At 37.3% G+C, this 12,849-nt stretch overlaps 1 protein-coding gene across 2 annotated transcripts in view; it reads left to right on the top strand.

The window, feature by feature from the left end:
• The window catches only part of LOC127627779 (stromal interaction molecule 1-like), a 46,976-nt gene that overhangs the window by 31,464 nt on the left and 2,663 nt on the right, over positions 1-12,849 (top strand). The window contains exons 7-13 of one of the 2 annotated variants that reach the window (XM_052104322.1): positions 1,392-1,569; positions 4,603-4,780; positions 6,057-6,224; positions 8,086-8,186; positions 8,753-8,988; positions 9,491-9,571; positions 12,189-12,252. In XM_052104322.1, the coding sequence (XP_051960282.1) occupies positions 1,392-1,569; positions 4,603-4,780; positions 6,057-6,224; positions 8,086-8,186; positions 8,753-8,988; positions 9,491-9,571; positions 12,189-12,252 (1,006 nt within the window). The remainder of the gene's footprint in view (positions 1-1,391; positions 1,570-4,602; positions 4,781-6,056; positions 6,225-8,085; positions 8,187-8,752; positions 8,989-9,490; positions 9,572-12,188; positions 12,253-12,849) is intronic. The other variant, XM_052104323.1, reaches the window with a different exon arrangement.

Here is a 12,849-nt window from a genome sequence, read left to right as displayed (position 1 = left end):
GTGTTTAGAGTAATGCATATATTATGGAATTCTATTGGACAATTACACCAGCTTTCATTTGTAAGGTGGGCCAAGTGACAGTCATGTCAGCGAGCTATCTATGCTCCTGAGCGCATGTGACGTAATAGCTCCACTCATTATAACAGGTGCGGCGTTCGTTTCCAGCACTCTCCGGCATGTCTCAAGCCTTTCACCTGGCACCTTTCTCTCAACGGTCTGAGGCACAGGCCCCCCTGTGGAATTATTGTCTGCTATATAATTATATATGCAGTTGACAGAACTTAATAAAAACTATAAGGTAATACAGGCAATGTCATATTGGGAATATAGTCATGGCTAAAGGGCATCCAAGATGGGAAAATTTTATTTTATAGGTTGTATTAAACTCTAATATATAATTCAGTTTTTGATCCACATGATAAAAGGATTCTTGATGGATCAGTTGAATACTTTAAATATTTTTGTCTAAAAATCAACAGTGCAAATGGAAGTTTTGAGAAGATTGTAGACATAAGCAGTAGGAAGAAGGCATTCATTTCCTCTTTATATTATTGTAACAAGGTAAAAGGGAAAGGAGGATGTAAGAACTGGATTGACAATATAAATAAGAGTTTAATAAAAAAAAGATGCAAACATAAACACATGCAGGGCAGCTGCCCGTAACTCTCTCTTTCTCTTGAACTGCCACCTCCAGTCGCCTTTATCCCTCTCAAGGGATAGATTAGCCTGCTTGGTGGCTGGGTTTGCAGCATCATGACCCAGCCCCGCCCTCCTCCCTGCCACAATTATATTATATTTTTTTTTAATTGAGTAGGTATATGAAGCTGTTTCTACAGTCCATTAATTGACCACCTGATGCAAAACACAAAACTGGTAATAACATTCTCGATCTAATAAGCTCTAATCTGATTGACTTAAAAGTACACAGGTTTGTTTTTATTTAGGCCACCTGAAAACAAAGCCAAGTTTACTAGGACAATTGCTGATACGAGCGCTTTTGAGGATGAAATAATTTCTGGATTTGCCAAAGTTTGCCAAGTTAATGACATCAAATTTTAGAAAGTTTAGTTTGAGGCCCTTTCTAGCAAGTAAACTAGATATTCACTTTACCAGGTATGTGATTTTTTCCAGATTAATCCGGGATTCATTTTTTCTGACTTAAATTGTGACCCACGTGAATTCTCGATAAGCTGTGCATTCTGTACATTCTCTTTAAGCAATATTTCACCCAAATGAGTTTCATTCAACCTTCCTTTTGAATGGATCAAAAATGGATCAGAATAAGCTGCAATAATATTTACAAACTAACAAGATAAAAACATGATTCAAAATAAAGCAAATTAAGCTATTTGTCACCCACCAATATGTTGCTTTTGTGATCTTTGTGGCAGTGAGCAGACACAGTCACTTAAAGGACTTAATGTTGGTGGTGTCCATTGTGATTGGAGTGGGGGGCTGCTGGTTTGCCTACATGCAGAAGCGAAACTCTACGGACCACATGGGCAAGATGATAAAGGACCTAGAGGGGCTACAGAGAGCTGAGCAGAGCCTCCTGGACCTGCAGCAGAAGTAAGTTCTGCTCCGTACAAAAGACTATTTTCCTCCGGGCCTGTTTACTTTTTTATGCACAGTTCATTTACACTAGGTCACCTAAATGTGTCTCTGCAAGATAGTTATAACAAACAGATAGTCCCAACTCACACTGGTCGAGTCAATATTGTTGTGTCTAATAAGACGGTTTGCTCAAACAGATGAATTTTCATAGCACCACAGAGATACAGTGTTTACAGTTTTCAAGAAAAGTAAGCTATTTAATGGCTTACTTAAAGTTGTCTTTGCATATTAAGCTGGAATAGGAGAAAGTATTTTAACACAGAAAATGTTACACACTTCAGCTTTAACATGTATCATTTTTACATCTTGTCGCTATACTTTTAAAACAATGTACACTGGCGGCCAAATGTTTGGAATAATGTGCAGAGCCTTGTTAGAGCCAGTTATCCTTTGACTTTGAAGACTGTAGGGTACACCTTTTGTATGAAATTCAGTTTTGTTTTTTCAATTGCAAGCAGTGTATATCAAAACATTAATAGACTGAAGAGTTTCTTGAGAAATCGTTTTCTTTTTTTTTTTGCCATTTTTTTACCTGAATTACAGTAACAGTTTTACAGGTGAATTACAGTAACAGTTTCCTTCTGTAACCTAAATCTAAACATTAGTCCACACTTTTGGCCGTTTGTGCGTGTGTGTGCGCGCGTGTGTGTGTGTGCGCGCATGTGTGCGTGTGTGTATATAGGAGTTGTGTTGTGTTACTATTAAATGAGGGGTGACTTTTAAAAAAAAAAAATTGTTATATATATATATTAACATTATGGCACAAACGTTGTTAATTGATCTTAACTTGTTTTAAACCCGGAACAGTCTTTTAAAGTATATTCTTCTCATCCCACTGGCAAGTAGTGTTTTCTTATTTTAAGCATAAACCTCACTAATGTCATATTTCTCTAACAAAACTAAACTTTTTTTTTATTATTTTGCTTCTCAATTAAATATATCTTGCTTTTAAGGATGTTCTGGTGGTAGTGTGGTTTATTTACTAATATCTTTGGTCAGGTCATAAGGCTCAGGCAGGGTGATGCAAGCGTGCCTTTTAAAGTCCTTAAATGGAAGGAGCCTGGGTAGCTCAGCGAGTATTGACTCTGACTACCACCCCTGGAGTTGGGAGTTCATATCCAGGTTGTGCTGAGTGACTCCAGCCAGGTCTCCTATGCAATCAAATTGGCCCGGTTGCTAGTGAGGGTAGAGACACATGGGGTAACCTCCTCGTAGTCACGATTAGGGTTTCTCTCTTTCAATGTGGTGTGTGGTAAATTGTGCTTGGATCGCAAAGAGTAGCATGAGCCTCCAAATGCTGTGAGTCTCCACGATGTCATGCACAGTGAGCCACGTGATAAGATGCGTGGATTGACAGTCTCGGAAGCGTAGGCAATTGAGACTTGTCCTCTGCCACCAGGATTGAGGTGAGTAACCGCGCCACAATGAGGACCTACTAAGTAGTGGAAATTGGTCAAAATTGGGAAAAGAAAGTCCTTATATGGCAAAAGGACGAGCAGTGCTTTGCTGAATCCAGCTCTGTGTTTTAAAAAAATCACGCTATCAGGCTGCACGCTCGGTTCAACTGGTGCCCTAACCAGTGAAGCAGAACAGAGAACCTGTCTCTGCCTTCTTTCAGAGGTCACAGGTCTTCGAGAAGCTCATGATTCAAACTTCCCTTCTTCATGGTGCATTAATTTAAAGAAATTACCTTATAAGGATGTAAGGATGTATTACAGTGCTCTATATTAGTTTGTTCAGGGAAAGCTGTAGAAGAGGAATGTTTGTTGAGTGTAATGTGGTAAGAATCACTTGTGTTCGAGAAGAGCAGATGGAGCTGGTTGTATGGTATGTCTCTTTGTCCTTCATTCTAAATCCCATTTGGAACAGAGATCTGAACACCTCGTTTCCACTTTGATCCACACTGCCTCCACCCTGCGTGATGCACTTTTCATGTCTGTTGTGAAAGGCTTTCATAGTTTGCTTCCTCTCTTTTAATTGCTCTCTTCCATTTCCTTGATTTGTCCATCTCTGCTCCCCCTCCCTGTTATGTATAACGTTAGCCTTGGTCGCTGTAATATCAAGGTTTAATTTATACCTCACTTCCTGTTTAAACTGGGACTACTTCAGAATTCTTTTTCTCTGTATTCTTCCTCCTATTTGACTAGTAAAGAGGAGAAATGGATAAACAGACTGCTTAAAGGGATAGTTTACTTCTCAAAAATGAAGACGCTGTTGTCATTTACTCACCCTCATATTGTTCAAAACATCTACAAATTAATTCTAATTGAGTATTTTTTTATACATTTACTTGAAATGTATGACTTTCTTTCTGCCTTGGAACACAACAAGTGATGTTAGGAATATTAGCCTCAGTCACCATTTACTTTTCATTGTATGGTAAAAACAAGATGCAGTGAAGGTGAATGGTGACTGAGGCTGTCTGTCCCTAACATTCTGCCTTTTGTGTTCTACGGGAAAAAGAAAGTCATACATGTTTGGAACATGACCGTAAGTAGATGACAGCGTTTACATTTTTGGGTGAACTATCCTATTAAGCAACAACATCGCTGTTTAATTGTATCACAGACATGCCAGACAAAAATATATATTTCCAGTAGTTACACTTATTTTAAATGTAACTGATATACTTAAAACTGATTGTTAACATGGGACAAGTGCGACTAGATTTAGCCATCCAGATCCTGCCATCATTAAATGGTTATCCAGTGCAAAGCTGATGAATGAATTTTCCAGTAAAGCTTTAAGAAAGTTATACCACACAGAATCACCACTTCAAACAAGCCACATCTTGTTCAGCTGTCTTTTCACAAGGAGGAAGAGGTGTGGTAAAATATTGCAGATCCAGTTCCCCACTAATTTCTAAACATTTCTCTAGAGCTTCACCTGGTGGTGAAATATATGAACTGTTTGTCAAGTAAAGAGTTTATACAACATTTTGCAGTCAACGGTAGCTTCTTTTGAAATTGATCATGTGTTTGTGTGCAGGCTGCAGATCGCACAGGAAGAACACCTCACGGTGGAGTTTGAGAAGGTCAACCTGGAGCATGAGTTACGAAATGAGATAAACGCAGCCAAGCAGGAGGCACAAAGGCTCAAAGAACTGCGTGAGGGCACAGTGAACGAGCTGAGCAGACAGAAATATGCAGAGGAAGAGTTGGAACAGGTATCTTTGTTTGCATAGCTTTACTAAAGTATAGTTTACCCAAAAATACAAATTCTCTCATCATTTAGTCACTTTCATGCCATCCCAGATGTGTGTGACTTTCTTCTGCAGAACACAAATTAAAATGTTTTGAAGAATATCTCAGCTCTGCTGGTCCATACAATGAAAGTAAATGGTGACCAGAACATTGAAGCTCCAAAATCACATAAAGGCAGCATAAAAGTAATCCATACAACTCCTGTGGTTTAATCAATGTCTTCTGAAGCAATGCAATCACTTTGAGTGAGAAATAGATCAATATTATGTATTTTTTTACTATATATCTCCACTTTCACTTTCAAAATATAAAAGTGAAAGTGGAGATTTATAATAAAAAGAACATAAATATTGATCTGTTTCTCAGCCAAAATGATTTGCATGAGGGTGGTTAAATATAGTGAATAAATTTAGGTTAAAAGGCAAATTTTCTTTTCTAAAAAAAAAACAATGCTATGTAAATTAGTCATCATCCTATTAAATATGCATACATTTGCATATAATACCAAATGTTAGACTCAGAAAATGACAGACGGTTTGTTTTTTTGCGATTAGCAACTCAGTGGTTCGTAATTGCCGGAACCTTTTGTCAAAAGGTTGTGAATATAACAAAATATTTAGGTAAGCAGTTTGCTTTTCAAGAAACAAAATATTCATTTTGGCAAAATACCTGCAAAACTTGCTGTAAAAAGGGTTGTACCTGTTATGAAACATTGTATTTGCTATATACCCAAAATGGAAAAATATTAATATATACTAATTTGTGGTAATATAAATACACAAATGTATGATTGTTGACTTATTCTGAATGCTCTCTGAAAGTTAGAAAGTTGAAGTGGGAAAAATTGCAGTAATCCAAAATTATAACATCCAAATATAATTGTGTTTTATGCATGAAGTACCTCCCCTAACATGTATTATTGTAAAATAATAATGATGATGATAATAATAGTAAAATAGATTATGAATCTATGATCATTAGTAATGTGTGATCAAGAGGGTGTTTTACTAAAAATTTTATTAATTTCTCAAACCTTAGTAAAATGATTAGCACGGTTCAGCTGAAGCAAATGCCTCTTCACCATTTGCACACCAGCAACATGTTTGGAGACCCTCACTGTCTCCCATAGATTCATCATTGGTGTTCCATCACCATGGAAACCACTCAAGTGGTGCAAAAGAGGTCGCACAGAATTAGCTCCCCAAAACACTGAAGAGTGTTTGTGCATGTATTTGTTAGGTGCGCATGGCTCTGAGGAAAGCAGAGAGGGAGCTGGAGTCGAGGAGCAGCTGGTCTCCTCCTGAAGCTCTGCAAAAATGGCTACAACTCACTCATGAGGTGGAGGTACAGTACTACAACATAAAGAAGCAGAATGCAGAAAGACAACTCATCATGGCTAGAGAAGGGGTGAGACTGTCACATACAAGCAATTACTGAATATCAAACGCTGCTTTGCCTATTCTGTGAGTTTGACATCCATTTAGCTGTTAAAGGAAAAGTTCACTTAAAAATTAAAATTCGGTCATCATTTACTCACCTTTGTGATGTGCCAAACCTGTATGACTTCCATGGAACATAAAAGGTGCATTTTTGATGAATATTCTGGCCACCCTTTACCATAAAATGAGGACTGGAGCTGTCAATCTCCAAAATGACAAAAAAGCACCATAAAAGTATCAAAGAAAATTGGTTCAAACAACAGCTGAAATTTAAGTAGCTATTCACTGATTTACATGCGTTGAATAAGTTACGTAAAAGTAATCCACTACAAATTACTAACTACTTTTCTAAAAAATTGTAATAAGATTACATTTACTTTTTACTTCATTGATAATAACGTTACTAATCACATTGTTTTTAAGTTACTTTCTAAATTAAAATTTTTACAAAATAATGTATATTTTCTCCTTGTTTATTGAAAGTCAGTAACTGTAGTCTGATTACAAGAATGTATAATGTTACCCTGCTTTTAGTGCCTAAAGTTAGCAGATTACAGTAACTAATTACTTTGTAATCCAATTACACCGATCCCTGATTTTTTTACTCTGGCAGAAAAATGTTTGGAATAATGTACATATTTTGCTGTTTCAGAAGGAAATCGGTACTTTAATTCATCAAAGTGGCATTCAACTGATCACAAAGTATAGTCAGGACATTATTGATGTAAAAAAAAACAGCACCATCACTATTTGAAAGTCATTTTTGATCAAATCTAGACAGGCCCCATTTCCAGCAGCCATCACTCAAACACCTTATCCTTGAGTAATAATGCTAAATTGCTAATCTCATACTAGAAAACCACTTGCCATTATATCAAACACTGCTGAAAGATATTTGGTTGATTAAATGAAGCTTAACATTGTCTTTGTGTTTGTTTTTGAGTTGCCACAGTATGCAATAGGCTGGCATTTCTTAAGGTCAATATTAGGTAAAAAATGGCAAAAAAAGAAACTGATTTCTCAAGAAACTCTTCAGTCAATCGTTGTTTTGAGGAATGAAGGCTATACAATGCTTGAAATTGCCAAAAAACTGAAGATTTCATACAAAGGTGTACACTACAGTCTTCACTGACAAAGGACAACTGGCTCTAATAAGGACAGAAAGAGATGTGGACGGCCAGATTTACAACTAAATAAGAGAAGTACATCAGAGTCTCTAGTTTGAGAAATAGATGCCTCACATGTCCTTAGCTGACAGCTTCATTGAATTCTACCCACTCAACACCAATTTCATGTACAACGGTAAAGAGAAGACTCAGGGGTGCAGGCCTTATGGGAAGAATTGCAAAGGAAAAAGCCACTTTTAAAACAGAAAAACAAAAAGAAAAGGTTAGAGTGGGAAAAGAAACACAGACATTGGACAACAGATAATTGGAAAAGAGTGTTATGGATCTTAACCCCATTGAGCTTTTGTGGGATCAGCTAGACTGTATGGTGTGTGTGAATTGCCCAACAAGACAGCCACATCTATGGCAAGTTTTACAGGAAGTGTGGGGTGAAATGTCACCTGAGTATCTGGACAAACTGACAGCTAGAATGCCAAGAATCTGCAAAGCTGTCATTGCTGCATGTGGAGGATTTTATGATGAGAACTCTTTGAAGTAGTTTAAGAAGTTTGTCATGTTATTTATGTCCAGACTATATACACTGTGATCAGTTGAATGCCACTTTGGTGAATAAAAGTACCAATCTTTTTCCATAAGAGCAAAATATACATTATTAAAAACTTTTGGCCACCAGTGTACATGTGGTTGTGTTTGTCATGACAGGCAGAAAAGATTAAGAAGAAGAGAGGATCACTGTTTGGAACATTCCAGCTGGCTCACAGCTCTTCATTGGATGATGTTGATCACAAAATCCTGTCAGCCAAGTGAGTCTATCATTGATGTCACCGTTTATTGCAGACATTGATGTTTTTTGTTTATTTATAAACTTTTTATATAAATCTGCCAACCTTGTTTTTTTTAAAGCAGTGGTTTTCAACAGTTAATTTTTATCCTCACTCTTTAAATGAATAGACTTATCAATATTTATATCACGAATTATAGGACAAAACATTTCCCATATCTTCTGTTTTTGGCGTCTAGGGCTGTGTGTCTAATATTGCTAATATTAATACAATATTTGTTCCAGTGTTTGTCACATTTATGATGTTGTTTATGCAAAATGCAAAATCGTCTTTTTTTCCTATTCAATCTTATGTCATTTAAATCATTGGCATATTGTCTATTTAGTTCATGTAACATTAATTCATTTAACATTTCGATTTTGAATTGACACTTTTCTTGAGCTTTTGTTCACTAAACATTTTTGGTACTGTGTTGGGTCACCACTTGATGTCTGATGTCATGAAGCAAAACCAATTGAGAACCATTATTTGAAGTACACCAACCAAACCAAACATCTTGCGTCAACCTTTATTTTACATTTCCACAGACAGGCTCTGGGTGAGGTCACTGCCGCGTTAAGAGAAAAGCTCCATCGCTGGCAGCAGATCGAGATTTTGACAGGTTTAAATATTGTAAATAACCCTGGCATGTCCTCTCTGGCCTCTGCCCTAAACCTTGACCCTGCTTTCCTGGGCATCCGCCCCACCACACCTCAGCACCTGCTGCTATCTGATGACCTAGACGATATGGACGAGGACATACTTTCCACAGGAACCATGCAATGTGAGTTTATTATGTACATGTGTGGACTATTGTAGTGCTGTTTTTAACTATTATGTTAACTGTTGTGCCGAGTAAGAATTGGCATATGACCTTGTTCATCTATGTTTTAATTGGAGATTCTCAGCCTTCTTAAAGGGATAGTTCCCACTAAAATGTCACCATGTTGTTCCAAAGTCGTATGACTTTCATATGACTAATTCTCCGATGTAGAGATGGGCAAAAGGACAGACTCAGTCACCATTCACTTTCATTGTATGGAAAAATTATGCAATAAAAGTTAATGATGTGGCTGGCTTTCATTCTGCCTAACAAGTTCTTTTATAATCCACTACAGAAAGAAAGTCATACGGGTTTGGAACAACATTACGGAATTTACAATTTTGGCTGAACTATCCCTTGAATAATGTTCAAATTTGATCTGGAACAGTTGATGGCCAGTTTTCTAATCCTAATACATGGGAATGTAGCTTTGTGGTGTGATAAAATTGGCTAATGTCCACAGATGCCGCATGGCAGATGGACCGGCGAGTGAGCGACCTTTGGCCTGTTGGGTCCGAGAGCCAAACCCTGTGGAAACATTCTGGTTGGCACAACCCCCTTTATTCTCTCAGCCAATGCTAACACTAAGAAACTCTTCTGTGTCCCTCCCACTGGCCGTTTAAGACTTTATAGATGTTCTGCAACAGAAATGATATCTCCAACTCTTTAACAGACCACTGAGTAACAAATACAAACAAAGTTCAGATGTGGAATCATGTTAAACAATTTCATGGGCATCTAAGGTGAATTAAATCTTTTGTAATCATTATTGTAGACATTATAATTCTACATCTGTATTGATGACAATTACACTTACGTCTATAAAAATGAAAGGAATAGTTAACCAAATGAAAAATGAATATCATCATTTACTCTTATATTGTTCCAAACCTGTTTCTTATTTCCATGGAATACCAAAGGAGATGTTCTCAGTCACCCTTCACTTTCATTGTATTGACAAAAAAGATGCAATGAAAGTGAATGGTGACTGAGACAAAAATTCTTCCTAACATCTCCTTTTGCATTCAAAGAAATAAAGAAAGTCATTCAAGTTTGGAACAACATAAGGGTAAGTAAATACAGAAATTAATTTTGGGGTTAACTGCCCATTTAAGTGTTATATTGAAGAAAGCTCTAAAGGCAGAGCGAACGTTTAAAGGAATAATTCACACAAAAATGAAAATTCTCTAATTTACACACCCTCATGCCATCCCAGATGTGTATGACTTTCTTTCTGCTACAGAACACAAATTAAGATTTTTAGAAGAATATCTCCACTTTGCAGGTTCATACAATGCAAGTGAATGGTGGCCAGAATTTGGAAGCTCTAAAAAGCATATAAAGGCAGCATAAAAGTAATCCATACGACTCCAGTGTAGTAATCAATGACTTCTGAAGCTATCCAGTTGTTTGGGGGTTAGAATAGACCAAAATTAAAAAAAAAAAGTTTTTTTTTCACTGTACATCTTGACAGCAGTCTCCTGGGTGATCATGATTTCAAGCTTGTTTACACTTCCTATAGTGCCATCTAATGCTCCGCGCGTGCATCAAGCACTAGGAAGTGTAATCAAGCTTGAAATCATGATCACCCAGGAGACTGCTGTCAAGATGTCTGTCTTTTGCTGAACACAAAGAAAATAGAAGAATATTTAAACTCTGTAGCTTCATAAATTGCAAGTGAATGGTTACCAAAACTTTGTAGCTCCAAAATGCACTTAAAGGCAGCATAAAAGTAATCCATAAGATTCCAGAAGTTAAATCTATGTATTCAGAAGCGATATTATGTGTGTGGGTGAGAAACAGATAAATATTTAAGTTCTTTTTTACTATAAATCTCCACTTTCACTTTCACATTCTGAAAGTTAGAGTGGAGATTTAAAGTAAAAAAGTATTTAAATATTTATCTGTTTCTCACCAAAAGTGATTGCATCACTTCAGAACTGCTGGAGTCTTATGGATTACTTTTATGCTGCCTGTATATGATTTCTGGACATTCAAAGTTCTGCCACCATTCACTTGCATTGTTTGGACCTACAAAGTGGAGATATTCTTCTAAAAACATTCATTTGTGTTTTGCAGAAGAAAGAAAGAAGAAAAGTATGACACATCTTAGATGGCATCAGGGCGAGTAAATGAGAGGCATTTTTGGGTGAACTGTTCACAACGCTTTCCCTTTTTTTTTTTTTTTTTTTAAATAGCTTTTCACACTAACTAAGTTTAACCCTGGGTCAGTTATTCTCACTGTATATCTTTGGCACAGCATTTTGGGGATAGCACCACAAGCATTGCTAAGCCTGCTTTGGAGCAGGGCTTCATGACCCTGGGTTAAAGGCGGTGCTAACCCCCTTTCAGAATTGGAATTGTGAACCATTACACAACATTTTGCGGTAATGTACTATGTTTTAACTTATTACATGGCTCTTTAAAATACTTGATTCTTATTGGTAAATTGCTGCATTCTGCGGTCAAATCATTTTGTATAATGAAGGCTAAACTGTCAAATTTACCATTGGCTCAGGCTGCCGATTATTTTGTATCTCTCCTTTTTCTCGTATGATAAACTAATTTACACTCATGAACATTATTATGTTTATATATATGTAGTCATTTGGTTAGTAGCCATGTAATAAGCAGGAAAATGTACAGAAATTTGCTCAATATTGCAAAATTAACCCCTTTAGGGTAGTATGGGCTGATCACACTGTCTAGGTTTATTTTGCAATAATGACCAACTTGACTGTACATTAGCCTGAATTTCAACATTGCAATGTTTCAACTAACAAAGAACTGCATAAAAGCAGCATTTCTCTATAGGCTGGAAATCTCTGTACTCCTATGAACAGTTTTTATACCCACTGTGAACATCGATCACCTCTGCACAGCAGTTGAATTGTTGCAATGCTTTCACACTTTTGTGTTCACTTCCTATTCAACATCTCAGCTCTGTTTCCTTTTCCTGCTCATCAAAGTCTATCATTATGTTTTTATATTTTCCTTCATTAACCAACATTATTTTGATTTATTACCATCACACACAGCTACTCCCTGCTGTACCTTCCTAAATGTGTTTGTATTTTTGTAGATCCTTGCTTTTGCTCTTAACTTCTATTGTCTCTCCTGTTTTCAGTAACTCATCAACATCTTTGTGTGCTTCTCCTCAGCTCCCAGTCTCATGTCCCTCCGGCCTCGACACGGAGACGCCTTGCTGAACCTAAGCTCACAGAGGTTGGTAGAAGACAGTGAGAGTGTGGCTGGGCCCATGTATCCCCTGCGGCCCCACAGCCGCCCGTACACGCGACAGGCTCGCAGCCACTCTATAGGCCAGCTAGAGTTCCTCCCTGTGCCCTCACTCTCCTCTTCTCTGTCTCATCCCTCCATCATCTCTCCTATGCAGTCTCTCTTTTCCTCTTCCAGCTGTTCTTTCTCTGGTTCTCGTTTTGCTGCACTTCGGTACCGTTCCTCATACTTCAAGTCAATGGAGGCAGTGTCCGGTTTGCCACCAACAGGGTGCACTGGTTCATGCACTTTACAGAGAACTGGAAGCATTGGGTACCTCATATGCTGTTGTCTATGAAAACACATAGCATGTGTGTGTTGGATGTGGCTAACGCCCCTGCTTTGAACTAATTATTAATTTAATCAAATACAGGGTTTCCACCAGTGTCTGAAATATTTAAGGAAAAGTCATTACAAATCTCTGACATTTTTTAGATTTTATTAATTTATTAATTATTGATCAACTAGACACTGCTTTGTGTGAGCTTTGTGTGAAGGAATGAGGGCTCAGATAGCTGAATCGTCCATTTTTTTCACAGAAAAGTA

The sequence above is a fragment of the Xyrauchen texanus genome, chromosome 34, assembly GCF_025860055.1.
Source record: "Xyrauchen texanus isolate HMW12.3.18 chromosome 34, RBS_HiC_50CHRs, whole genome shotgun sequence".
NCBI classification, from domain to species: domain Eukaryota; kingdom Metazoa; phylum Chordata; class Actinopteri; order Cypriniformes; family Catostomidae; genus Xyrauchen; species Xyrauchen texanus.
This window is presented reverse-complemented; position numbering and strand designations above follow the sequence as displayed.